Genomic DNA, 26,660 nt, shown 5'->3' with positions numbered 1-26,660 from the left:
ATAGAGATGAGTGGAGGCCATCTTTCCTTCACTTACCTCTATGCCCAGCACTGGGATCGTTCGGTGGTTTCTCAGGTAAGACTGAGAACTACCGGGTGGTGGCAGCATCAGGCGGGCGGTGGCTAAGGACCAGGGTTATTTTCGGCACCTGTATCGGTGCTTATTTTCATATCAGGGTGTCTTTGGCCGAAACGTTTCGGCAACCGAAATTTTGGTGCATCCCTATATGTGTGTGTGTGTGTGTGTGTGTGTGTGTGTGTGTGTATATATATATATATATATACAGTTGTGTCCAAAATTATTCAACCCCCAATGCTGTAAAGGGGTTTAGGGACTATAGTGTACATTTGGAATTGTATTCAGAATCAAATCCTACAAGGACGTTGTAACTACCCAAATGCAACTAAAATGACATCAATTGTTTATGTAATACAGTAGTAAATGGTTCTTATGTGGTTTCTTCATTGCCACAATTATTCAACCCCTTAAAGACTACCACTCTGAAGAACAGAGGTTCATACAGGTGCTTTCCATCAGGTATTGAAAACACCTGTGGATGTCACCGAGCAGCAATCAAGCATAATAAGCACCAATTAGGCAGCTTTAAAATGACTGTGATACTCAGCTCCTTCTAGACATTTACTGGTGTGGTTACAAACATGGTGAAGGCAAGAGAATGGTCCAGGAAGACAAGAGAAGAGGTGATTTCTCTTCACAGGAAGGGCAATGGCTATAAGAAGATTGCAAAGATGTTAAACATACCAAGAGACACCTTAGGAAGCATCATTCGCAAATTCAAGGCAAAGGGCACTGTTGAAACGCTACCTGGTCGTGGCAGAAAGAAGATGCTGACTTCGACTGCTGTGCGCTACCTGAAGCGTAGAGTGGAGAGAAGTCCCCGTGTGACTGCTGAGGAACTGAGAAAAGATTTGTCAGATGTGGGTACAGAAGTTTCAGCCCAGACAATAAGACGCACACTGCGTAATGAAGGCCTCCGTGCCAGAACTCCCAGGCGTACCCCCTTGCTGTCTCCAAAGAATAAGAAGAGTCGACTGCAGTATGCCAAAAGCCATGTGGACAAACCACAAAAGTTGTGGGATAGTGTTCTGTGGACTGATGAAACAAAATTAGAACTGTTTGGGCCCATGGATCAACGCTATGTTTGGAGGAGGAAGAACAAGGCCTATGATGAAAAGAACACCTTGCCTACTGTGAAGCATGGTGGAGGGTCAATCATGCTTTGGGGCTGTTTTGCTTCTGCAGGTACAGGGAAGCTTCAGCGTGTGCAAGGTACCATGAATTCTCTTCAGTACCAGGAGATATTGGATGGAAACGTGATGCAGTCCGTCACACACCTGAGGCTTGGGAGACGTTGGACCTTTCAACAGGACAATGATCCCAAGCATACCTCCAAGTCCACTAGAGCATGGTTGCAGAGGAAAGGCTGGAACATTTTGGAGTGGCCATCGCAGTCACCAGACTTAAATCCGATTGAGAACCTCTGGTGGGACTTAAAGAAAGCAGTTGCAGTGCGCAAGCCTAAGAATGTGACTGAACTGGAGGCCTTTGCCCATGAAGAATGGGCGAAGATACCCGTAGATCGCTGCAAGACACTTGTGTCAAGCTATGCTTCACGTTTAAAAGCTGTTATAACTGTAAAAGGATGCTGTACTAAGTACTAAGATTGAATGTCACTTGGGGGTTGAATAAAACTGATAATGCTGTGAGCACAGAAAAGACATTTGTGGTTATTTCATTATAACTGTTATGTTATATTTGTCTGACCTACAAGTGCCTCTTTAATGTAAATGTAAGCAAGATGACTGAATGATCAAAAGCAATGTCAAACTGGCCAAAACACTCAATTTCAGTGGGGGTTGAATAATTTTGGACACAACTGTATATATATATATATATATATATATATATATATATATATATGGGAATCCGGACCTCCTTCCTTCTGTTGGCAAACCCTTTAGTGATAACTAAAGATCTACACAAAAGAATCAAGACCTCCTTCCTCCTGCTGATGATCCTTCTAGTGATAGCTGAAGATCTGAATACAGGAGTAAGGACTGCCTTCCTCCTGCTGGTGATCCTTCTAGTGATAGCTGAAGATCTGTATACAGAAGCAAGGACTGCCGTCCTCCTGCTGATGATCCTTCTAGTGAGAGCTGAAGATTTATATACAGAAATAAGGACTGCCGTCCTCCTGTTGATGATCCTTCTAGTGAGAGCTGAAGATCTGTATACAGGAGTAAGGACTGCCTTCCTCCTGCTGGTGATCCTTCTAGTGAGAGCTGAAGATTTATATACAGAAATAAGGACTGCTGTCCTCCTGCTGATGATCCTTCTAGTGCAGGGGTGGGCAAACTTTTTGACTTGAGGGCCGCAATGGGTTCATATATTGGACCCGGGGGCCGGACCAAGAGTAGATGAATGATGTGTATGTGTCATCCATAGTAAGTATAGTAATATTCCCCCATAGTAAGCATAGTAATTCATCCCCCATATAGTAATTCATCCCCCATATAGTAATTCATCCCCCATATAGTAATTCATCCCCCATATAGTAATTCATCCCCCATAGTAATTCATCCCCCATAGTAATTCATCCCCCATATAGTAATTCATCCCCCATATAGTAATTCATCCCCCATAGTAATTCATCCCCCATATAGTAATTCATCCCCCATATAGTAATTCATCCCCCATATAGTAATTCACCCCCCATATAGTAATTCATCCCCCATATAGTAATTCATCCCCCCTATAGTAATTCATCCCCCCCATATAGTAATTCATCCCCCATAGTAATTCATCCCCCATATAGTAATTCATCCCCCATAGTAATTCATCCCCCATATAGTAATTCATCCCCCATATAGTAATTCATCCCCCACATAGAAATTCATCCCCCATATAGTAATTCATCCCCCATATAGTAATTCATCCCCCACATAGTAATTCATCCCCCATATAGTAATTCATCCCCCATATAGTAATTCATCCCCCATAGTAATTCATCCCCCATATAGTAATTCATCCCCCATAGTAATTCATTCCCCATATTAATTCATCCCCCATATTAAGTCCCCAAGTCCCCCCTGTGTCAATTCACTTACCTTTGCTCCGCGCGTTCCTCTCGCCGTGTTCCCTCGCCGTTCCGGTGTAGCATGAAAATCTGTCTCCTATGAGGATCTGTCCCCCTCGACGTATCTGCGCATGTGCCAGTTTCAGGCATTAGCAGCCGATCGGCGATCTCCGGCACATGCGCAGATACGTCGAGGGGGACAGATCCTCATAGGAGACAGATTTTCATGCTCAACCGGTCTTCAGGGCGGACTGTGAGAGGAGCCTAGCGGGAGCCTAGCTCCGCGGGCCGGATTAAAAGGTCCGCCGGGCCGTAGTTTGCCCATTGCTGTTCTAGTGAGAGCTGAAGATCTGTATACAGGAGTAAGGACTGCCTTGCTCCTGCTGGTGATTGCATTAGTGATGCATCCCAGAATTTAATTAGCATTCCCCACTGCCAGGCCACACTGTTTTCGATTTTACAAATAAGCATCCAAACCTTTATTTCTCTGTAGTCCTGGCCAGTCTTGGGGTTTATTTACTAAAACTAGAGAGTGCAGAATCTGGTGCAGCTGTGCATGGTAACCAATGAGCTTCTAACTTCAACTTGTTGAGTTATGTTTTGCCAATTGATTTCTTTGCAGAGCTGCACCACATTTTGCCCCCTCCAGTTTTAGTAAATAAAAACCACTGTATCCCCAATATTGTACTCTATCAAAGTGCATTGTTTTGCATTTAAAAATGTTGAAATGCAGTATCCACTGATTTGACAAAAACTTCCAACAATGCCAAATTCTGTTCTATATTACAAACACGTTCAGGAATTATCAACCCCAATGTACACCATTGTGTCATCAGCAAAAAGAAGCATTGTGCCCACCAGGGTGTTCTGTATACTTTTTTTTTTTTTCGTGTTTAGCATCATCTGTATGACTCCAGAACAGCAGATAGGAAATGGTAAATGCAAAAAGTCTGAAGCAATTTCAAAATAATAGCCTTATCATACCCTTTCTATTTTTATTTACAATTGATCCTAAAACAGAAACCAAGACAAATATTTCTCACCCCTTCCTACTGCACCACCGTGCAGACTTTGCATCATTATAGTGCCCAGCCTGCACATGCGGGAGGTCTTGCCTTACTAGGTTATGTGACATTTCATATGACCACTGCAGAATGCCGCAACCGATGTCTGGAACAGACAATCTCCCTACATCTGTTGGCTAGCAACCACAATGATCCAAGATCTTCATGGATCTTCAGTGTACTGATGGCAACCCCCCAGCCATCCAGAGGATTATGAATGAGAAATAAAAATGAATGGGGCGAGTAACACACATACATAACAGTAGTTGGACTCAGACAGAACTTTTCTCTGCAAAGACAGGACAGGCTGAAGGTAATAATTTATATAGATGGCTTCAACTAAAGGATGGTGGAAACTTTGATCTTCAAAAGCTTTGTTGCAGGCAGGTATTTTTCTGATACTTTGGCTCTCTGGTCACTGGGTGTTTTCCCAGACTTACACTAGGGTCATGATTTAGGTAAAAAAAAGTATATCTTTGAAATAAATTGACAGCTTGCATTCTTCTGAATATTAGCTTAACTCAAATAATGGCCATCTCCACCAGGTAGCTTTGATGCATTCATAAATTCTTGTGTAATTCCGATCCAAATATACAGAAACTTTTTTATTGAAATGTCTTTGATGCAGTCATGTTGGACATATAAGGCTATAATTTTTCAAGATTAGTGTCTGTGTAATGTTTTGTCTATTTTCACCCTAGCAGACCCTTTTGAACTGTATCAAAGTAAAATCAAGCTAATACCCATTTATGCCAGCCACTGAGTAGCATGTGAAGTTTTTTTTTTCAATGAGAGAAAATTGTCTTGCCACATACCATACATACCATTTAAAACTCCTATTCACAGACTAAACATTATCTCTATGTCAGTTTTGATGGTATAATCCTGAGCTTGTGAATTGGCATATTGTGTTACATTATTAGTTGCTTAGGTATGGTAGCCTGTGTGTGAATTTATGCTCAATCCTCCCACAGAACATCTGAGCACACCTAAATGCACATGATTGAATAAATGTTTGAATTATTTGTTTCATTCATTTTTTTTTTTTTTTTAATTCTCTTTATTGACTTTTATGAGTGGAAAATACAAAACAAAGCCTATTGGGCATACCCAGGCTTGATCAAGTCACAAAAAAAAAAAAAAAAAAAAAGCGTAACAAAACAAAGCAAATTTCAACAACAACAAACAGACGACAACCGCATCACAGGACTTGGTTATGGCAGAAAACATTTACTTTCTGAAAGAAGATTGTTGGCAACCTCACATCCGAGCAAACACCCTACAATGAGAGATGGAAAATCCATACCTCAATCCTGATCAGAGCTGGAAGGGACTGATTTGCTCAAGTCAGTCCAAATATGCCACACCTTATGAATCTAGTGGATGCCCCACTAAATTACTAAGTGTATTTATATAGTGGGAGGACTGTATTAACCATATGTTTCCAGAAACTGGATGTGGGGGCACGAGGGGACTTCCACTTTAAGAATATGGCTTTACGAGCATAGAAAAGCAATAAACCAATCAAGGTTCTCATGGCGCGAAAGATAGCCAAGGCCTGAACCAAACCCAACAGACACACCTCCATAGATAGTGGTACGGAAATGGTAGTTATAGAGGACATATTTTCAACTACATCTGCCCAGAACTTCTGGATGACAGGGAAGCTCCAAATATGTATATAGATATGCAAAAATGTTGCTGGATCCTTAGGACAACACCAACATCTAGAAGGGTGAGCCAGAAACATACTGTGCTGCCTCTGGGGAATATAATAGATTCTGTGAAGAATTTTGAACTGAATCGGTCCCGGGTAGAAACCCTCCCAATACGTGGAGTCCAAATCAGGCACCTCTGTGTGCCATTGTTCAAAAAGGCGAGGTGCTTCGCCAAGGAATCATCCCACAGTATTGATTCACGCCCTGATTCAAAGAAATATATTGGCCTACCCTGAAACTGCTGTTAGAATGCATGACGTAGTTGACTGTATCTAAAAAAATAAGAATTGGGAAGAGCGTATTGAACCATTAAGGAATCAAATGTTCTGAGCGTGCCTCCCTCACATATTTGCTGTAAATACTTAACATCTTTCAGTGCCCAAACCAGGGGATCAGGGAAGAGAAAAAATTCTTTTAACAAGGGTTCAGGCATAATGGGGTGTGAGGTGACCAAACTAGGGGTTCTACAGGGAAGTGCAACCGCCAGGCCTTAAGGACTGCTCTCATGGTTATTGTAATGGGAAATGGTGTGGCTGGACCCCTGTATAGTAGATTACAAAGGGCTTCATAAGAGCCCATGAAAGTTGCCCCCAATACCACGGCGGCACTGGTCTCATCAGCCATTGTCCATTTGTGAGCTTGGGAAAACAACACTGCAAGATAATAAGTATGTAGGTCCGGGCAGGTCAATCCCCCCCCCCCCTCCCCCAGTCCAAGGTCTCTGCAACACCTTTAATTTAAATCTTGGTTGCTTTGAACCCCACAGGAAACAGACCATTGCAGCATCAAATTGTTTAAAGTATTTCCGTGGGATCCAAATTGGAGTATGCCGGAGTACGTAGAGGAAGGTGCTTCATTTTGACTAAATTAAGCCTACAGAAATCTAAGGGGTTTGATGAGACCATAATACCCAGGTATTACACTATGGAAGCCCACTGCAAAGGGATGTCAGGGTCAATCAAGGTTCTGGCTTCTAGGTCTATAGGCAGGATTTGAGATTTATCCCAGTTGACCCTCAGTCCCGACAATGGTGAAAAGTTGGAAATCAAGGCCAAGGCCGCCTTAAGAGATGGACCTGGGTCATGGAGAAAGAACACCAAGTCATCCGCGTACAGAGCCACTTTCTTAATAGTAGTGCCCACCTGTATGTCCCGAACCTCGGGGAACAAACACAAGGCCTGAGCCTGAGTCGGAAAGGTTGCCACCTAATTTAATCTGTGGTTGGGGATCACTATATAAAATACTTATCCAGGAGCTAAAATGTTGGCCAAAGCCCATCACCTCTAATACTTTAGACACATAAATCCAGTCGACAGAGTCAAATGCCTTTTCAACGTCTAGCATTACCATCAACCGAGAGGATGACTCTGCCGAAGGAAGTTGAATATGTGACAAAACGCATCGCAAGTTAATATCAGTCAATTTCCCAGGGACAAACCCAGTCTGATCTGTACTTAGGAGAGAGGGAAGGAGTTTCATCAACCTCTTGGCTAATATTTTGGTCAAAATTATAATTCAAAAGTGATATAGGTCTCTAGGAGGAACAGCGTAGAGGATCTTTACCAGGCTTTGGGATCAAGACAATATGGGCCTGATACATGAAGGGGGGGAGGGCTCCCTGAGTAAAACTTTCCTTAAAGAGATCACAGAGATGCTGCGCCATATCCGAAATATGCAATTTATACCAATCGCCAGGTAAGCCATCCGGCCCAGGGGTTTTATTAAGTGGGAATGAACGGATAGCGGCCTCAATTTCAGGGATGGCGATTTCTTTATCAAGATCTGTAGCTTCATTTTACGACAATCGTGGCAAGGAAAGCCTCCGCAACCTGTCCCCCAAAACAATGGGATCTGGAGAGGAGCGGGGACTATAAAGTGACTGAAAATAACTTCTGAATTCCTGCAGGATATGGGAATGCTCTAAAAGGAGGTCATCCGTAGAGGACAAAAATTGGGGAATTATCGTCTGTTGATGGGAGTCAGCCACCAAATTTGCCTACATCATACCATTTTTATCGCCAGATTCAAATAATCTGCCTGCGAGAATCGCCGCATCTGCATGGGACAGGGACGTAAAGTGAAGTTCCAGGTCCCTGTGGGCCACAGCCAACCTCGCATAGTTAACCTTGGTGGGGAAGTTTTCGAATCCAGAAACCATATTGGACACGTTGCGTTCCAACACCGAGGTAACACTGGTGAAATCCTTCCTTGCTGATTTAATAGCCGAGATATATTGTCCTTAAGCTTTAAAAGCATTCCACACTAGCAGAGGGAAGGTCGACTGGTCATTTACCCTCCAGAATTGAGAGCAGGACTCAGATTACAACTCCTGAACCTTTTGACTGTGAATCCAATTAGGATCCAGCCTCCAGCGTCCCGGGTGTTTCCCGTATCCCAACTTCAACGTCCTCTCCAATGGGGAATGATCAGAGATACCTGCCGGCAAAAAAGGAACCTTGCTCACCGATCTGCATAATGAGCATGATCCGAATGCAAGGTCAGTCCAAGAGGCCGACCTATGGGTTGCCGAAAAACGTGAGTAGTAATGTTCACCAGGGTGTTGAAGCCTCCACAGCTGAGTCAAACCAAAGGCCTGGGACCATATCTCCAAATCCGGGCAGATGGTTCTCCTAGGATTCGAGGAGTCTAAGGAGACGTCAAGTACCCTATTAAAGTGTCCAGCAATAATAACCTCAGAGACCTGTAATGGAGCCAACCTCTTCTGTAGCTTATATAATACCTCAGAAGAAAAAGGCGGTGGCAAGTAAACATTAACAAAAGCATATTTCACATTATGAATCTCTAGGATCAATATAATAAATCTACCCCAGGGTCTAAACATACCTTCACTACAGTACACTGTAAGGATTTATTCAAGAGTATGGCTACCCCTTTCACGTAGCTAGAATACGTGGCATGGAAAGCCTGCTGAACCCAGGCTCTGTGAAGGGATAATATTTTATTACCCAGGAGATGAGTTTCTTGCAAAAAAGAATATTTGGTTTATGAGTTTGGAGAAATTTGAACATTAGGGACCGTTTGATTTTGTGGTTTAGACCTTGTACATTCCATGAGATCACTTTAAGCTCCATAAAAAGCCAAAGTTGTGAAAAAATTGAGGGAGGGCCATGAACTATTCAAGTAATCAAAAAGAAAAGGAGGAGGTGAGGATCCAGTAGGAAAGAAGGCCATAAGCCTGTGAGAGGGGCCACCAGAACCCTTCATTGACCATAAAAACTTCAAATTCTGCCACAATAGAAACCTGAGGAGAGCACGGTTGTCATGATCAAAATTAAAGATACTTAACTTAAAACCATAGTGGAACCACCATACTGACCAGTAACCCCCAAAAGCAGACCGGTCAGTTTTATACCCGTAACAGAACTTAAAGTCCTTCCCTACAATAGCACCTAGGCTATAACGAATGGGTAGCCTTAAGATCCAGACGTCTTCAGGCAAGAACTGAGTGGGGGGACTAGATCATAAACTAGATGGGCCCAAACCATAGAGCTCCAGAACAGGATAGTGGGTCATCAGCCGAACACCTGAGGGGAGTAGCTCGAACAGTCCCCCATTCTCATAGGATAAGGTTCACCCGATAAGACTACCTCCGCCGTGAAAACCCTGGGTCACTGCCGAGCCTCATCCGGAGCTTGATAGAAGACGGGAGAGTCACCGAAAGGGTCATCCAGGAAGAGAGAATGTCTGCTATCAGAGAGAGAGACCTCTTGGAGATGATGCAAGGCAGAATGTGAAGTAGTGAAAACAAGCAGGTGCAACAACTAAGAGAGCCACTAGATTACCGCAGAGCAGAGAGCCATCCATCTACCTCAGTAGGAGAGTCAAAAAATCGGGAAGATCCCTCATACTGCACACAAAGGCGACTCGGATATATCATGCTGAATTTAATATTTTTGTCACGAAGGCGTCTGCGAATACCAGTAAACGTTTTCCTTTTCTTCTGTAATTCAGCTGAAAAATCCGGGAATAAGATAATGGAAGCATTTCCAAATTGTAAAGCAGGGTGTTTCCTGGCCTCTGAAAGGACAGTATCTCTGTCACGGTAATTCAGGAAACGCACCAGAAATGGGCACGGATTATTTCCTGGGATGTTGCGCCCAGTTGGTACCTTGTGCGCCCTTTCCACCGCGTAAGTTGATGAAACGGGGTCAAGAATTTCCTTAATAAAGGATTCTGCAAATTCAGCTGGCCGCTCACCTTCCGCACCTTCTGAAAGTCCCAGTATCCTGTAGGCAGGGGCAGAGGGAGGGGGTAGAGACCAGGGGGATCAGGGGGTCTCACCGTCCCAACAGAGTGCGGATGGCAACGGATTAACTACAGGATGGCTGGAGCTCCTTAGCTGCACGTCCGCCTCAGCTCACATCCCAACTATGCCCCATTTGTTTAATTTATGTATACAATTCCAGTATTTCACATCTAGAACTATTTACTTTGATCTCTTCAGCTGAAAGTGCTGTAAATCACACACTTACCCTAGGGGCAAACATGGCCAAAACTAAATGTACCTACTAGTTTTTTTTTTTTTATACAATACAATATCAAATCTAATATTTGTTGCCCATTGCAGTCAGTTAGATCCGAACTGACACTGTCCAAACATAGGTTTGCAATGCGAAGAAAAACGTTGGTTGTTTTAAACCAGCTTTTCTCAACTGGGATGCCACTTAAAGTCATCAGGGGTGTGGTGGTGTCCTGGTTGAGAAAAGCTGTCAGATCTGACCGAGCTCCTGCTGCACTGAATGTACATCGACAGCACAGCAAAACCACAGTTGGTACAGTGCACTGAAGTACAGTGGAAGAGGGAGGTGGACTCCTAAGTCCTTAGCTCTCCGCCTCGCCTTACAGGGAGGTACCTGAGTGCAAGGCTGGCCCGGTACAGGGAGGGGGGGAAACAGAAGGGGTGTGCGAAACATCCTACTTAGTGCCCGGGTTCCTACTCTGCACCTGGCCCCAGCCATATGTGTACCTTGTCTGGCAACAATCACTCCACTTGGCCAGAAACACCCACAGCCTTGTGGATTATAATAGAAAAGCAGCCCTGCCCTGAGGGCCTGGTGAGAGGAAATCAGGACACAAAGGGGATCACTGTGCTTGCCAATGCATGGGGGTGCCATTCAAAATTAATGATACCCCTGTGTTTCTGATAAAGAGCATGTTTGTCAATGTGTCGGGAACGTTGGGGTGCCTCAGAACTGAATGCTTTGACTGGAAAAAAATTGAGAAACACTGCTATAGACAACACACTAGACACTCATTTATGATTTCGCTTTTACTCTGTAACCTACACTGTGAAAAAGTAGCATGAAATTGAGATAGTTATTTGGGAATACTTTTATCAATTGTTGCTCCAGTTTTCTCAATGTAACATCTGTTATGTATAACACCCATTATAGATTGTGACTGCATTGTCACAGTTGATATTCCAATCCCATTTGTCAGTAATGCTTGTGATTCCAAACCATCAAGTCTTTCTTTGACAATGATGTCCTTTTTATTGTAATGGACATGACTATACACAGTGAATTCAGAAATGTCAAATCTGCTGATACTGCTCATAATTGTTATGTATGAGAGCCAATTATTAGCTCATTAATGATATAATACAATTTTTTTTTTTCTGAACTGGCGCTACTTACCGGCCTCTTCTCTTTCACTAGGCTATGAACCGATCCCTTGCTAATGTGATTCTTGGTGGCTATGGAACAACGTCCACTGCTGGAGGCAAGCCAATGGAAATTACTGGTACTCACACAGAAATCAATCTGGATAGTGCAGTTGAAATGATAAAGGAAGCCAATAACATCATCATTACTCCAGGTAATTGACATGAAAAATGATGGGTTGTGACTGTGCTTATGTTATTCACAGTATCTGGTTATTACACACAAATGAAAATGAAGGGACTGGGCTGGTATGAGTAATTCAGATGAGTCCCCATTTTGTGCATATTTTATACTGTCCATGTGTATATGGGGCAGGCATTGACAGCAAGCAAAGATAAGACTGACAATCAAAAAAACAGGGGTCACACTATTCAGAGAAGGATAAAGCTTGGCATATCTAAGGAAGGAAGACAGAAGTGCTTCCACACTACCTTTGCAGCAGCCTGGTCTCAGGCCGCTACTGCCACTGCAAACTTGGTAAAATCGTCCACCATAGCTTGAATGTGGTGCCAAGCCAGGAGCTCAGTGATCAACCTCAGATGTTGGACTCCCCCAAGTTTGAAGATGAATCTTCTTTGGCATAAAGGGATGCCCCCACTTTTCAGGCTTTGCTTAAAGCAGACCTTCACTTCTCTGAGTGATTTTTAACTCCTTGCACTCCTTTTATTTGCTTTTTTTATTTTTTTCTTCTCCCCCCCTACTCCTGCATTCCTTGCCTAGGCAAGAATGATGCGGCACTCCTCCGAAGGTATCCCCTTGACATATCCAAGGAGGGTGCAGGAGTAGGGACAAACATGTTGTATAAATCTTGTATAATAATTATAAACAGTGGCCATGGGCGGTGCCTGTCAACTTATCTCCACTCATGAACACTGTGGAGGACCAAGATGATGGCACAGGGCCTAGGACAATTGGACAGTAAATTGCAGCATGACAAATGCTGGATCTGCTGGGTGCATAGGTAAGTGAATTGAAGTCGAACCATTACACCACGTTCCAAATTATTATGCAAATTCTATTTAAGTGTCACAAAGATGAAATATTTTGTTTTTCAGTTTAACTCATGGATGGCATTGTGTGTCAGGGCTCTTTTGATCACTGAAAACAATCACGGACACCTGTGATAATTAGATTGGCCGGTGAGCCCAATTTAAGGAAAAACTACTAAAGGACAGTGTTCCACATTATAAAGCAGAGCACCATTTTCAAGCAATATGGGGAAGAAAAAGGATCTCTCTGCTGCCGAAAAGTGTGAAATAGTTTAATGCCTTGGGCGTGGTATGAATACATTAGATATTTCATGAAAACGTAAGCGTGATCATCACACTATTAAGAGATTTGTGGCTGATTCAGAGCACAGACGGGTTCGTACAGGTAAAGGCACATTGAGGAAGATTTCTGCCAGATCCATGCATCGGATCAAGAGAGCACCTGCTAAAATACCATTACATAGCAGCAAACAGATATTTGAAGCTGCTGGTGCCTCTGGAGTCCCACGGACATCAAGGTGTAGAGTCCTCCAGAGTCTTGCAACTATGCATACACCTTCTATTCGGCCACCACTACCCAATGCTCACAAGCAGAAACGGCTGCATTGGGCAGAAAAATACATGAAGACTAATTTTCAAACAGTCCTGTTCACTGATGAGTGCCGTGCAACCCTGGATGGTCCAGATGGATAGAGTAGTGGATGGTTGGTGGACGGCCACCCTGTTCCAACAAGGCTGCGACGTCAGCAAGGCGGTGGTGGAGTCATGTTTTGGTCCAGAATCATGGGAACAGAACGGGTCGACCCCTTTAGAGCCCCCGAAGGTGTAAAGATGACCTCTGCAAAGTATGTGGAGTTTATGACTGACCACTTTCTTCCCTGGTACAGAAGGAAGAACTATGCTTTTCGTAATAAAATCATCTTCATGCATGACAATGCACCATCTCATGCTGCAAAGAATACCTCTGCATCAATGGCTGCTATGGGGATAAAAGGAGAGAAAGTCATGGTGTGGCCTCCATCATCCCCTGACCTCAATCCTATTGAGAACCTTTGGAGCATCCTCAAGCAAAAGATCTGTGAGGGTATGAGGAAGTTTACATCCAAACAGCAGCTCTGGGAGGCTATTCTGACATCTTGCAAACAAATTCAAGCAGAAACTGTCCAAAAACTCACAAGTTCAATGGATACAAGACTTGTGAAGCTGCTATCAAATAAGGGGTCCTATGTTACAATATAACCTGACCTGTAAAAATGTTTAAAAAGTTAAAATGTTAAAAGTTTGATTGAAATAGCTTTTAATTTCAGTAAATATGCTGCAAAGACAACAAATGACAATTTTTAGTTCTTTACAACCTATAAAGTGTTTTGAAACTTACTGTGCGTAATAATTTGGAACCGTGCATTGTAAGTTTTTTATGTTTAAAAAAAATCCTGTTATCATTAGGAGGTTTGTTCAATAAAATGTGAATTGTACTCTTGTTAGTTGATAACATGAGAATTATGCTGACTGTTATTTACATCAATTATTTAGGTAAATGAGAAAAATATAATTTGCATAATAATTTGGAATACGGTGTATAACAGGTAAAGGGGGGGGGGGGGGGTTTGCTTGTAGGTAGTTTCTCTTTAATATAATGCATATGCAACCGAATTTAGTAAATTGCTTATAGAACTTATAGGCAAATCTGTAATGCTGCTGTGCCATGCAACTGCAGGGACATGGAATTCTTGGTGTGCACATCCACAAGGCTCAGGACATGGTATTCTCAAAATACCAATTTACTGGTAGTATAGAGGTTTCAGCATAGGGCTGGCTAGAAAGTATAATAAATGGAATAGTCAGATAAGATGTGTCTTTTTGCATTCATTTGAAAGATGTACTTTCAAGTTTGACCAGGCTGTTCTTTTAACCTTATGTTTCTTTGGATTTTTTTCAGGTTATGGACTGTGTGCTGCTAAAGCTCAGTACCCCATTGCTGATCTAGTGAAACAGCTGAAAGAGCAGGGTAAACATGTCAGGTGAGTACAGTTCCAGGACTGAGAGGTGTACTTTCTTGGTCTTATCTCCTTGTAGACTTCAAAGTTTAAATACTATAAGAAAAAAACACTATAGAAGCATCTGGTTCTTTCAGTGTATGCTCCCCAACACCCTTTTTGTACCCTGGAGCACCAATAAAGTGCAGGGTAACATCTGACACTGTCCTTGTACAACATTCAGTCTGGAACTTATTGAGTAGCTTTTTAAAGACTAATATACCAATCTTGTTCATGAAACAGAACACACAAGTAAAGGCACAGTTTGGCTGCTTTGTCACCGTAAATGTGTTTAAAGGCCAAGTCCACCTTTTCAAATATGAATCATTATATGGGGGAGCGCGTTCAAGTCAAACCGGGGCTTTTAATTTTCCAGGTATAAAAAAGGAATGCTAGCGTAGTGTTACTACACACAGTAGTAAGTGGGAAGTGTGTCCTTTTACTGATAGGTGGCACACATGTCACAGGCCAGTCCAGAGACCGTTAATCAAGATGGCAGACAACAGTGTTAGTGCGTGCATGGAACAGCATGTGGTGATGGAGTCTCTTGTGAAAGAAGGCGTAAAACCCATTGATTTCTACAGAAGACTTCAAGCACAGTACAGTGATGAGCTGCTCAGTAGCAGTAGAGATGGCCGTACGTCCGTCAGTGATGATCCCGGCTGCGGTGGTTCCCAGCCCACAGCAATCATTCCTGTGAACATGCGGCTCGTAGAATGCCTAATCCTTGATAATCGATGCATACCATGTTGCGCAATTGCACAAAAGACAAATCTTTCTGTGGGAACGGTGAACACAATCATTCATGAATATCCTAGGATGGTTCAGGTGTACTGAAAAATCTTTCTATGACGAAGGTTTCCAGGCACAAAGTGTCAGTTAGTGTCAGACTTTTCACCACAATATCAAAGTCCAGCTATAAGTTGCTGATAGCCGCCATTACTAGTATTTTAAAAAACTCCAATATATATATACCATAGTTTGTAGACACTATAACTTGTGCGCAAACCAGTCCGTATACGCTTTTTGGGATTTTTTTTGTGGCCTAAATTTATGACAAAATTAGATTTTTTTTTTACATTTTTATTGGATGTTTTACATCAGAAAGTAAAAAATATTGGGTTTTTTTGTTTTTTTTTTCTTATCGCAAAAAATAAAAAAAACCAGTGGTGATCAAATGCGACCAAATGAAAACTATTTGTGGGGGAAAAAAATGACAAATTAAATTTTTGTACAGCATTGCATGACTGCGCAATTGTCACTTAAAATAAAGCAGTGCCATATCGCAAAAAATGGCCTGGTCATGAAGAGGGGTAAATCTTCTGGAGGGCAAGTGGTTAGAGAGTGGAGATCAATAGTGTGTCTTTGCTAGAGAACAATAACTGATGAAGACTATACAATACAACTAGCCTTTAACATGTTTATAATTTAGTGTGACCTATTGGCATGCTTTATATTTATCTGCGCACAAATTATTCTTTTTTTTTTTTTTTAAAGGTTTGCATTTTAATTTGATTGTCATAATTTTGCAGTTGCTAGTCCTTGTCCTTAGTTTTGATCCACCTTCCCCAGCATATATTCTATTTATTCGTGTAAATTGCTTACTTGTAGCTGACCAATCTTTGGAAGCAGTGAATACATTCTCTTGTATTTGCACTGTTTTAATTCCAGACCTTTTATTTGCTGAAAAAAGATTCTAGAACTTTGGTATGCAACATTATTCCAACAACTGCGACTTACAATGTTTTATCCCAGAGAACAGGACCTTGAAAAGCTTTTTGAAGCATTCAGCTGCAAAATTGCTGCTATTTTTGAATTGGGGAACAGCTGAGGGCCACAAAGAGAATGTGCCACCACCAAAATTGAACAGGAAAAAAAAAACCAAACAAACCAGGTTGTCATATTTGGTGTAGATCATCAGTTTATGGGAGTAGTCAGCAAGTGCAGAGCTGGACTTGCAGTGCCTTGAAAAGTATTCATTCCCCTTGAACGTTTCCACAATTTTTCATGTTACAACCAAAAAAGTAAATATATTTTATTGGGATTTTATGTCATAGACCAAAGTGGCACATAATTGTGAAGTGGAAGGAAAATTATAAATGGTTTTCAATTTGGTTTTATTTCATAAATAAACATCTGAAAAGTGCTGCTTGTATTTGTATTCACATCCCTGAGTCAGTACTTTGTAGAACCACGTTTCGCTGCAATTGCAGCTGCAAGTCTTTTTGGGGATGTCTCTACCAGCTTTACACATCTAGAGAGGGACATTTTTGCCCATTCTTCTTTGCAAAATAGCACAAGCTCTGTCAGATTGGATGGAGAGCATCTGTGAACAGCAATTGTCAAGTCTTGCCACAGATTCTCAATTGGATTTACGTCTGGACTTTGACTGGGCCATTCTAACACATGAATATGCTTTGATCTAAACTTACAATTGTAGCTCTGGCTGTATGTTTACAGTCGTTGTCCTGCTGGAAGGTTAACCTCCGACCCAGTCTCAGTTGTTTTGCAGATTCTACAAGGTTTTCTTCTATGATTGCCCTGTATTGGTTCCATCCATCTTCCCATCAACTCTAACCAGTTTCCCTGCTGAAGAAAAGCTACTATCACCATGTTTCACGGTGGGCATGGTGAGTTCAGGGTGTTGTGCAGTGTTAGTTTTTTGCCACACATAGCATTTTGCTTTTAAGCCAAAAAGTTCAATTTTGGTCTCATCTGACCAGAGCACCTTCTTCCACATGTTTGCTGTGTTCCCCACATGGCTTCTTGCAAACTGCAAACGGGACTTCTTTTGGCATTATTTCAACAATGGCTTTCTTCTTACCACACTTCCATAAAGGCCATTTTTGTGGAGTGCACGACTAATAGTTGTCCTGTGGACAGATTCTCCCACCTGAGCTATGGATCTCTGCAGCCCCTCCAGAGTTACCATGGGCCTCTTGGCTCCTTCTCTGATTAATATTGTCCTTGCCTGGCCTATCTGTTTAGGTGGACAGCCATGTCTTGGTAGGTTTGCAGTTGTTCCATACTCTTTCTATTTTCAGATGATGGATTGAACAGTGCTCCGTGAGATGTTCAAAGCTTGGAATTTTTTTTTTATAACCTAACTCTGCAAATTCTGCACAACTTTATCCCTGACCTGTGTGGTGTGTTCCTTAGCCTTCATGATGCTGTTTGCTCAGTAATGTTCTCTAACAAACCTCTGAGGGCTTCACAGAACAGCTGTATTTATACTGAGATTAAATTACACACAGGTGGACTCTACTAATTAGGTGACGTCTGAAGGCAATGAGTTCCACTAGATTTTAGTTAGGGGTATCAGAGTAAAGGGGGCTGAATACAAATGCACGCCACACTTTTCAGATATTTGTAAAAAAAATTTGAAAACATTTATCATTTTCCTTCCACTTCACAATTATGTTCCACTTTGTGTTGGTCTATCACATAAAATCCCAATAAAATACATTTACGTTTTTGGTTGTAACATGAGAAAATGTGGAAAATTTCCAGGGGTATGAGTACTTTTTCAAGGCACTGTAATTAGGCAGACCAGCATAGACTAAACACACAGACGAATGGATGCATCCTTTATTATTTCCTATTAATAAAAACAAAATTAAATATTGGCCTTTAGATGTTCAATATACACCTTGCTAGTGCCAATAAAATATCCCCCACACCATTACACCACCACCTGCCTGAACCGTCGATAGAAGGCAGGGTGGATTCACGATTACACTAAATTCTGAAACTACCATCTGAATATCGCAGCTGATATCGAATGCCCATTCTCCTCTGACATTAGCAAGGCATTTTCATCCACACAACTGCTGCTCACTAGATATTTTCGGACCATTCTCTGAGATGGTTGTGTGTGAAAATCCCAGTAGATCAGCAATTTTTTAAATACTTAGATCAGCCCGTCTGGCACCAACAAGCATGCCACGTTCAAAGTCACTTAAATCCACTTTCTTCTCCATTCTGATGCTCTTTTTTTACTTCAGCAAGTCATCTTTACCACATCTAGATGCCTAAAGGCATTGAGTTGCTGCCATGTGATTGGCTGATTAGCATCCAAGCAATTGAACAGGTGTACCGAATAAAGTGGCCGGTGAGTGTATACGGGATCTGCAAGTACTGCCTTGTTTTTAGTGTATATGCTTCATGGTGGTCATACTTATCTGACTACTGCCTAGTAAGACACCGATCTATAGCAGGCATGTAGCCAATGAAGTCATCTTGATTCTAGTTGTACAATGTATTCCACATCATTGGTACAAACCTCTCTGTGACTAAAACCCTGCTTTCTTGGACTGAGAACATTCATGATATCCTGATTATTCTCTGAAAAATGTGCTAAAATAAAACGAAAGAAAATCACTGGAACGCTTTCTAAAGAGCACATGACCCCAGCCTTTTTATTGTCGGCAGCTCCCTGCTCACGAAGCACTGAGAACTGAGCCATCAGCGGTTTTTGATAGCTCAGTTCTGAATCTTAGTGCCGGCCAGGGACAGATGCAGCATCGTTACTCATACGTTACTCCTATTCTGTTTGAGAGTTGTGAAAATTTGAAATGGTTTACCTTGCATGTCATATAACTTTTAAGATCTGTTTGACAGACATTCCTGCCTTCTGCAGCCCTCACACAGACAATGTGCTGTGCTTGGTTTTCTGTAGATAGCCCTGTCAGTAATACTGTGCCACACATTTTCATGTTTCCTGGCAGTTAATCCCACTTCACTCTCACTTCCTATTCAAATCCTTAGAGGTCCATCCTTGACCATCTGCTTATCTCATGCTGACTGTTGGTGAAAGGAAACATTTGGAGGCCTGGTGGAATGGGTTGGATGTACATATATCCTAGGCTAGCATGCCTGATACAAATCAACGTTTTCCTTGCTATGTTATTTGATGCTTCATTAAAGATGGCCTCTTTTAGACACTTGAGACTGCTTACATAGTATTCTGTGAGGAAGAATGACTGCACAAGCCTGTATGAAGAACTTCTTGTAAATGTCAGTGGTAGGAGAGCTATCTTAAAGGATAATTCCAGGTATGGATATGTTGTACATAGTTACATTGGTCCAGCTTGAACCAACAAAACTATGCATATACCATACCTGTATGATCCCCTGGAAGTGTGACATCACTGGAGCCACCTTGTCCAATCAAAGAACGCTTTGTTTAGTTATAAGGTGTTGTTAAAACCTTTATGAAAGTGTGTTGTGTAGAGCTTCCACCTACAGGGTGGCTCCTTTGTCTTGCAGGGTCTTCCTGGAGCCACTTTGAGGTGTGCACTCGCGGCTGGGCCTGTGTATACACAAAGCATTGGGTGCCTTGCTCGAGGGACACATGTACAGTAGAGACAGCACTGTTTTTCGCCTACACATGCGCAGTAAGGCAGGCCATAGACGGGCCGTTTATCGGCCGAATTTGCGGCCCATAAACAAAAAATTGGTCGGCATTGTTGCCGATGCTGCCACCCATGTCCACGAAAAACGTCCGTTTTTCACGGATTTTCCAGCATGACCGATAAAAATAAATGAGGAGATCCGCAAAAAACGGCTGACGGGTGGCCCTACTAACGGCGTGATTATCGACCGATTTTTCATACGGACAAAAACGACCCGTCTATAGCCTGCATTAGGGTCACTATATTTCTAGTGCTGTGTTCCAGCTGATGCATGTGCAGTACCAGACATGGTCTGTACTGCGCATGCTTCAAGCATGACAGGACGTGTGGTCTTGAAGATTAGAGTTCTGATGTGCTCATAGTGTGCTCCTGACCAGATCTTTGAAGAAACACTGAGTAGGTGGACACTGAAAAGAGGAAAATCAGCAAAAAGTAAGAATTTTGAAGCAAAGATAACATTATATTATCTACTATCTAAGCAGATTTTATTAAACAGTGCACTATATTACTGTGGGTTTATTACCCTTTTAATATTAGGGTTTAGATCTCCCCCGCTGGATCTCCCTTGTGTGTAATGCTTTGTAGAAATTTGAACTTAATGATAATTTTGATGTGTAAGTCCTTCTGATGGCGACCTTAGCGTAGGCATTTTGTTCATCATTTATTTGGCAAGGGTTTGTGACAGCTTTCTGCAAGTCAGCAAATACCCAGCACTGTTATGATTGTAGAAATTTCTGTTCCTCATAGAATCATTGCCTGCAGTCATCTCAGGTCCTTGTCTTCCTTCACTGCCTGCTTGCCCTTGCATTACTAATGAAATAAAAATCTTTTCTGTACCTTATGCAATTAATTGTTCCCATTGTTCCATTTTAACTACAGCGTAGCTTGACAACCTGCGTGTGCAGCTGTTCAGCTGCCATCTGGGAAGACAGCTTACAGGGCATTTGGGTATATGATGAGCTAAAGCTCATGATAATTCCTATACTTTCTTTAAGTTTAGTTGTGACGCAGGGTAATTTTAAAGTCCACCCAACAAACCACCTAGCTTTTCTCCCTTGACTGTTATGATGATGATCCTTTTTTTTTTGTGCTACTCATTATTTTGGCTACTACTAAAGCCTGTTGATCTGTTATTAATATGCAGATTTTGACTTTTTGTCAAAATTCAGAAGCTTGAGACTCATTTCCTCCCAACTACTACCCCTGGCCACTGATGTATGACAGCACTACCACTTGGCTGTCATAGCATGAGCCAATGCATGTCCAATACTTGGACTATGATTTATTGACTTTGTCTTCTCTGTTTTTTTTTTTTACTCCGTGTCCCATGTGAATATATTTCCTATCCCTTTTCACAGTGAAATTAACTTCTCTGGAAATGTTCCACTTGACTCTACTGCCCCTCAAGCCTTCCTTATTGGTCAAGCAGACTGTCACATTAGGGCCTTAATGCTGTGGTATCTTGGGTATTTGAGTATTTTGAACCTGTGTTTTTTTTTTCTTCCCTTATTTTCCCCATCAAACTGTTGTATTACATAAAACTTTACATTTGACTGAAAGTCTGCTTTAACTTACTGATGGGCTTGTAAAACTCAACACTGTGTCATTAGACTACAATACCTGGTATTGAGTTTCACAAGCGTGTTGAGCATGTTGCAGATAAAACTTATAAACAGAGGAAGCTTCAGCTGCACCACCCTAAAGAAATCCTAAAGGTATGGATCGGTGTTAACAGATTTTTATAAAGCTCAACCCTGGCTTATTTTGGACTATTTTTGAACCAGTTCACAGTACAACCAAATATGTATATCTTGATCCATTTATTCCCAAGTGATGGTCAATGTCACGTGTTAGCTATTGCAAAGGTATTTGTCTGTGTAACTTGCGAGCCAGTCTGTATCCACCAAATATTAACCTCTCAAAACCAAGGGAATGGACACTGACCGTCCAAAATATATATAGGATCGCAAACACTCAACACAACACTACCTGGGTGTCCAAAAAGTCATAAATATATAATGTGTTGCGCTCCCAGTGACAATATCTTTGATGTATATATCTAATTAACCTTGCTATGCAAAATGATTTTCAGGTATTAAAAAATATGCAAAATCAAACTATGTGAGTGATTTAAAAAAATATAAACCACTATAGTGTATATAAATTAGATAATAATAACCGCAAAACCAATGAATAGTGCATAGTGAACTAAAATATATAACTGAAAATAATACACATCATGAATAGTGAAATACTCAAAAAAAATTATATATATACTGCCAAATAATTGTGATATAAATGTCCTTTAAATACAGTGACTTTGTGCTTGAATAAATCTTGATTTGGTGACTTTTTGTGAATCTGTGACTTTCTTTGAATCCTCAATTGGTAAAGATGTATGCTCACCTCCTTGTTAGCCTGCAATTAGGCTATACACACTTGTGGTTCACAACCCCCTGATGAAGCCACGTGACCAGTGGCGTAACGCGTAGGGGTGGGGCTGCGGTGTCACTCGGAGAGAGCTGGAGTATCGGACAGACGGCGGGTGCATGGCAGGACGGCTGGCGGATCATTAGAGCTGAGCAATTCATCCTAGACCGCATATCACATATGTGAGTGTACCTGTTGGCAAGCAATAAAGGAGAAACCTTTTTATAAGGATAAAACACCATGTCTGGCAATTTGTTCCCACATATGGAAAAACGCACATGGGCAATCTGAGGATAACGCATATCCACGTTCTTACCATTCACAAAAGAGGAATTCCATCTAAGCAGGTTCCATAGGAGGTGAACCACAAGTGTGAATAGCCTAATTGCAGGCTAACAAGGAGGTGAGCATACATCTTTACCAATCAAGATTTATTCAAGCACAAAGTCACTGTATTTAAAGGACATTTATATCACAATTATTTGGCAGTATATATATAATTTTTTTTGAGTATTTCACTATTCATGATGTGTATTATTTTCAGTTATATATTTTAGTTCACTATGCACTATTCATTGGTTTTGCGGTTATTATTATCTAATTTATATACACTATAGTGGTTTATATTTTTTTAAATCACTCACATAGTTTGATTTTGCATATTTTTTAATACCTGAAAATCATTTTGCATAGCAAGGTTAATTAGATATATACATCAAAGATATTGTCACTGGGAGCGCAACACATTATATATTTATTGCAAAGGTATTGTTTCTTTTCAGGGTTATCCACTGCTCATTCAAATATATAATGCAGTACCCGAATGCTCTGTATTTCTCCAAGTTCTTTCACATTCAATACATCATTAATGTATTCAGATACAGCAATAGACCAGACATTCTACTCTAGATTTTTCAGCTGGCCTGGCCTTGAAAGACTAGATGCTTTTAGTAAGTTGTGAATGATAAAACAGTTTTTTAAGCCTTTATGATATATTTATCAAGACACCAACTTTGACCATTCAGGGTAAAGTGGCTGTATCTTTGTAAAGGACATATACACTTATAATCTATCTTGCTAGTGTTCCCTTAATGATCGTACTGCTGCCTCAGCCAGCATTGTCGTATGATGGAGGAGTGGATGTCACCACTCCCCCTAACCTCTAACAACTGCCAAAATTGGTTATTTTTATGCCAGCTGTGGCAGAGAAAGGAGGAAAGTGACAGCACTGAAAAGGTGAGTATTAGGCCACCATCTGAGTAAAGGTTGTGTCCTGACCTACTAAGGCATCATTCACACTAGGTTTATACATCCATGCACCGTGTGGGGGCCATTTTTTACCCACTACAGGTTTTCACAGGTGTCTATGCAGGCAGTCCAATAGCTGTTAATTGGGACACAGCTGCTGCTCCCAACTTGAGATCCATGCCGGTGCTAATGCACGGCCCCCAAACGCACTCTGGGAGCATTTGGGGCTGTGCAATCAGATGTCACAAAGGGAGCAGGGGCTGTGTCCCAATTGACAGTTATGGAACTGCCTTCACAGAGATGCATGGTACACCTGAGCATCCCTGTGTGGTTATACACAGCCCTAACATAAGACACAGATGCATACATCCCTTGTGAACATGTTCTTGGTGGGTTGAGGTGGATCCCCTTTACTCATATGCTGTTGTTTTGACCTGAATAGCCAAGGTGAGAGTGCTTATTAAATGTTAACTAGTCATGAGATAATTATGGATCTGCTATTGCTGATCTCCTTCTGAAAACACTAGTAGCGTGACTGTTTTTGACCCAGTTCAGTTTTATCCTGCATTGCTGACCCAGAGTATACAAGGAAGGTCAAAGAATAGTCATACTCCTTGATCTGCTTATTTGTTCCAGGTCACTAATTTAGAATAATGGAATCATAGAGCCAGCATAGCAACCATGCAACTAGCGCTATCAGAAGGGGAAGTAAATGTCTGCCCTTGTTACTCTTGCTGGGTTTACACCAAAGTGTTCCCATTGTATAAAGTTTAATATGCACTGCAACACATTTTGATGTGTTTTATGTGCTTCTCTTGCTCTCAGTGGGACCCTCAATGTGTGTTAAGTGTTAACACATAGCCCTAAATTTCTCATTTCACTATGTCAGTGGTCTCCAAATTTTCTAAACAAAGGGTCAGTTTACTGTCCTTCGGACATTAGGGGGCTGGGCTGTGACCTGTGGGGGTAATAGTGCCTCAGTGTCAGTGGGGAATAAACAATGATTCAGGCTCTATTCAGTGGGAGTAATATAACATAGGTGCTGTGGTCAATAGGAGGAGGAATAGTACCCCACCATTAGTTTTAGTTGGAGGAATAGTGATCCATCGTTTCTGCCAGTGGTGTCAGAGGGAGGAATGGTGTTCCATTGTTGGTGTTTGTGTGTAAGGGAATTAGTGCCCAATTATTGATGTCGGTGGGAGAAATAGTGCCCCATTGTTGTCAGTGGGAGAAATGTTTGACCGACTGTTTGTGTCAGTGAAAGGAATGGTGCCTTATCGTTGGGGTCAGTGGGAGGAATAGTGCCCCAAGGGCTGGATAAAGGCAAGCAAAAGGTCGCAGTTTGTAGACCACTGCATTAAGCTATAAAGAGTGTTTGTCTTTATTGTTTTGAATTATGTAGTAGTGGCTATTTACAACTCCTATTGGCTTACATTGTTGATGGAAAACAATGATCTTTATAGCTAATAAATTAATTGTTTGTTACATATGGCTAGTGTAGTGGAGTTATATTGAGTTCCAGAATTTTACTACCATCTGGATCACTTTTGCATGGAGTATTTACTTCCCGTCTTGGTGACACTAGTCTTTGGCACACTCAGCTGAAAAAGGTTTAATTGTGTTCTTTCTCCACATTTGAGAGCTTTTCTCACATTTCCTTTCCCTGGTGATACTAATCACCAGAACTGGATATCCTCAACGGGGTCAAAAATAAAAATTTAGGCCTTAACCCAAGGATTCTTAATTAGTTGTATGTAAACCAAGCAATGAAGTTGTGGGAATACTTATAAAACAATGTTCGATTAGAATATTAATTATCATTGTCATTGTGAATTGAGTCTGGGCAATCAGATATTAGGTCAACTAACAAAGCCATCTTCCCAGTATTGCTAGTTGATATATTGGCATGTTTGGTGTTAGATCACTTCCTTGATTCTGCCTTTTCTTTTGGTTACAAGGGAGTGCATGCAAAAGTAGAAGAAAAAAAATTGCATTGATGTCTCAGATCACATATATAATGTTGTCAGTGACTGTACCTTGTTTCCATGTTTTAATTGCTCAAAAACTGCACAGATCTTACTAGCCCTCGCCAGCCTTTGTATTTGTGATTTGCTTTTTTATGAACGAAAAAAATAAAATCTGTGATTTCTTTTCCAGCTGTTTTGCTTCTAGCTGTCCAGATGTAAAGTAAAACTGAACTAGGGACATAAAGTATTTAGCAGTCCTATTAGTACCAAATGTGACTGGTGATGTTGGTGATTTGGACAGTTCGATAAAGGGGTTATGGAGACATATGGGACAATCTACTGGGGACTTTGAGCAAAGGCTAGGAACCACTGGTCTAAACCCATCATAACTATATCCACAGTTTAAAAAAAAAACAGTTTTTGGCTTGACTGATGCTAAGTGAAGGCTGATTAGGGTCTTTCAAGCTCTATCTTGAGTTCATTGCCTTAGTCGTGGTAATGGCCATTCTAGGTCCTAGTTAAGCTTGTTGCAGGTGAGAATGGGCAGCTCCTGAAGGTTCTCCTATCCACTTTTATTGTTTCCATAGTAATAATATAATTTGTTTGCATCGCTAAATAATGTGTATTTGTTTTGGAGAGATAACTAGGCTTATTTGTTAAGCTAATAAGTGCAGCTTGTACCCCTCTACTGATTTGACACTTGAGCAGACCCGGCCCTAAGTGGCAATGAAAAGTCAATGAAACATTGAATGAAAACAAGGTCTTTGGTACCCTTTGATCTGTGCAGAGTGGTAACCTGATCAAAGATTTCCTATGTCACTCCGGCAGCTAGATGTGTCTAAACTCTACCTAATCATTGTAAATGACTTCTAAATGCCCTGTCTGTTTACCGCAAACTGTAAATACAGATTTATTTCATACAATTACTATGTAACCGCAACAGGAACCTCTTGTTTAATCTGGCTCTTTCATCATGTTGTGGTGCTCTCACGGTGTTCATTGACTGCAGCTGC

General features: G+C 41.4%; 1 protein-coding gene across 2 annotated transcripts in view; it reads left to right on the top strand.

Annotated features, from left to right (window-relative positions):
• Nucleotides 1–26,660, top strand: part of NNT (nicotinamide nucleotide transhydrogenase) — a 206,612-nt gene that overhangs the window by 156,780 nt on the left and 23,172 nt on the right. For both annotated transcript variants that reach the window (XM_089682705.1, XM_089682706.1), the window contains exons 18-19: nucleotides 11,558–11,717; nucleotides 14,492–14,573. In XM_089682705.1, the coding sequence (XP_089538831.1) occupies nucleotides 11,558–11,717; nucleotides 14,492–14,573 (242 nt within the window). The remainder of the gene's footprint in view (nucleotides 1–11,557; nucleotides 11,718–14,491; nucleotides 14,574–26,660) is intronic.

The sequence above is a fragment of the Staurois parvus genome, unplaced genomic scaffold (genome assembly GCF_062004578.1).
Source record: "Staurois parvus isolate SC_StPar_1 unplaced genomic scaffold, SC_StPar_1.0 ptg000294l, whole genome shotgun sequence".
Lineage (NCBI taxonomy): Eukaryota > Metazoa > Chordata > Amphibia > Anura > Ranidae > Staurois > Staurois parvus.
Note: the sequence above shows the minus strand (reverse complement) of the source record. Positions and strands in the feature narration are given on the sequence as shown.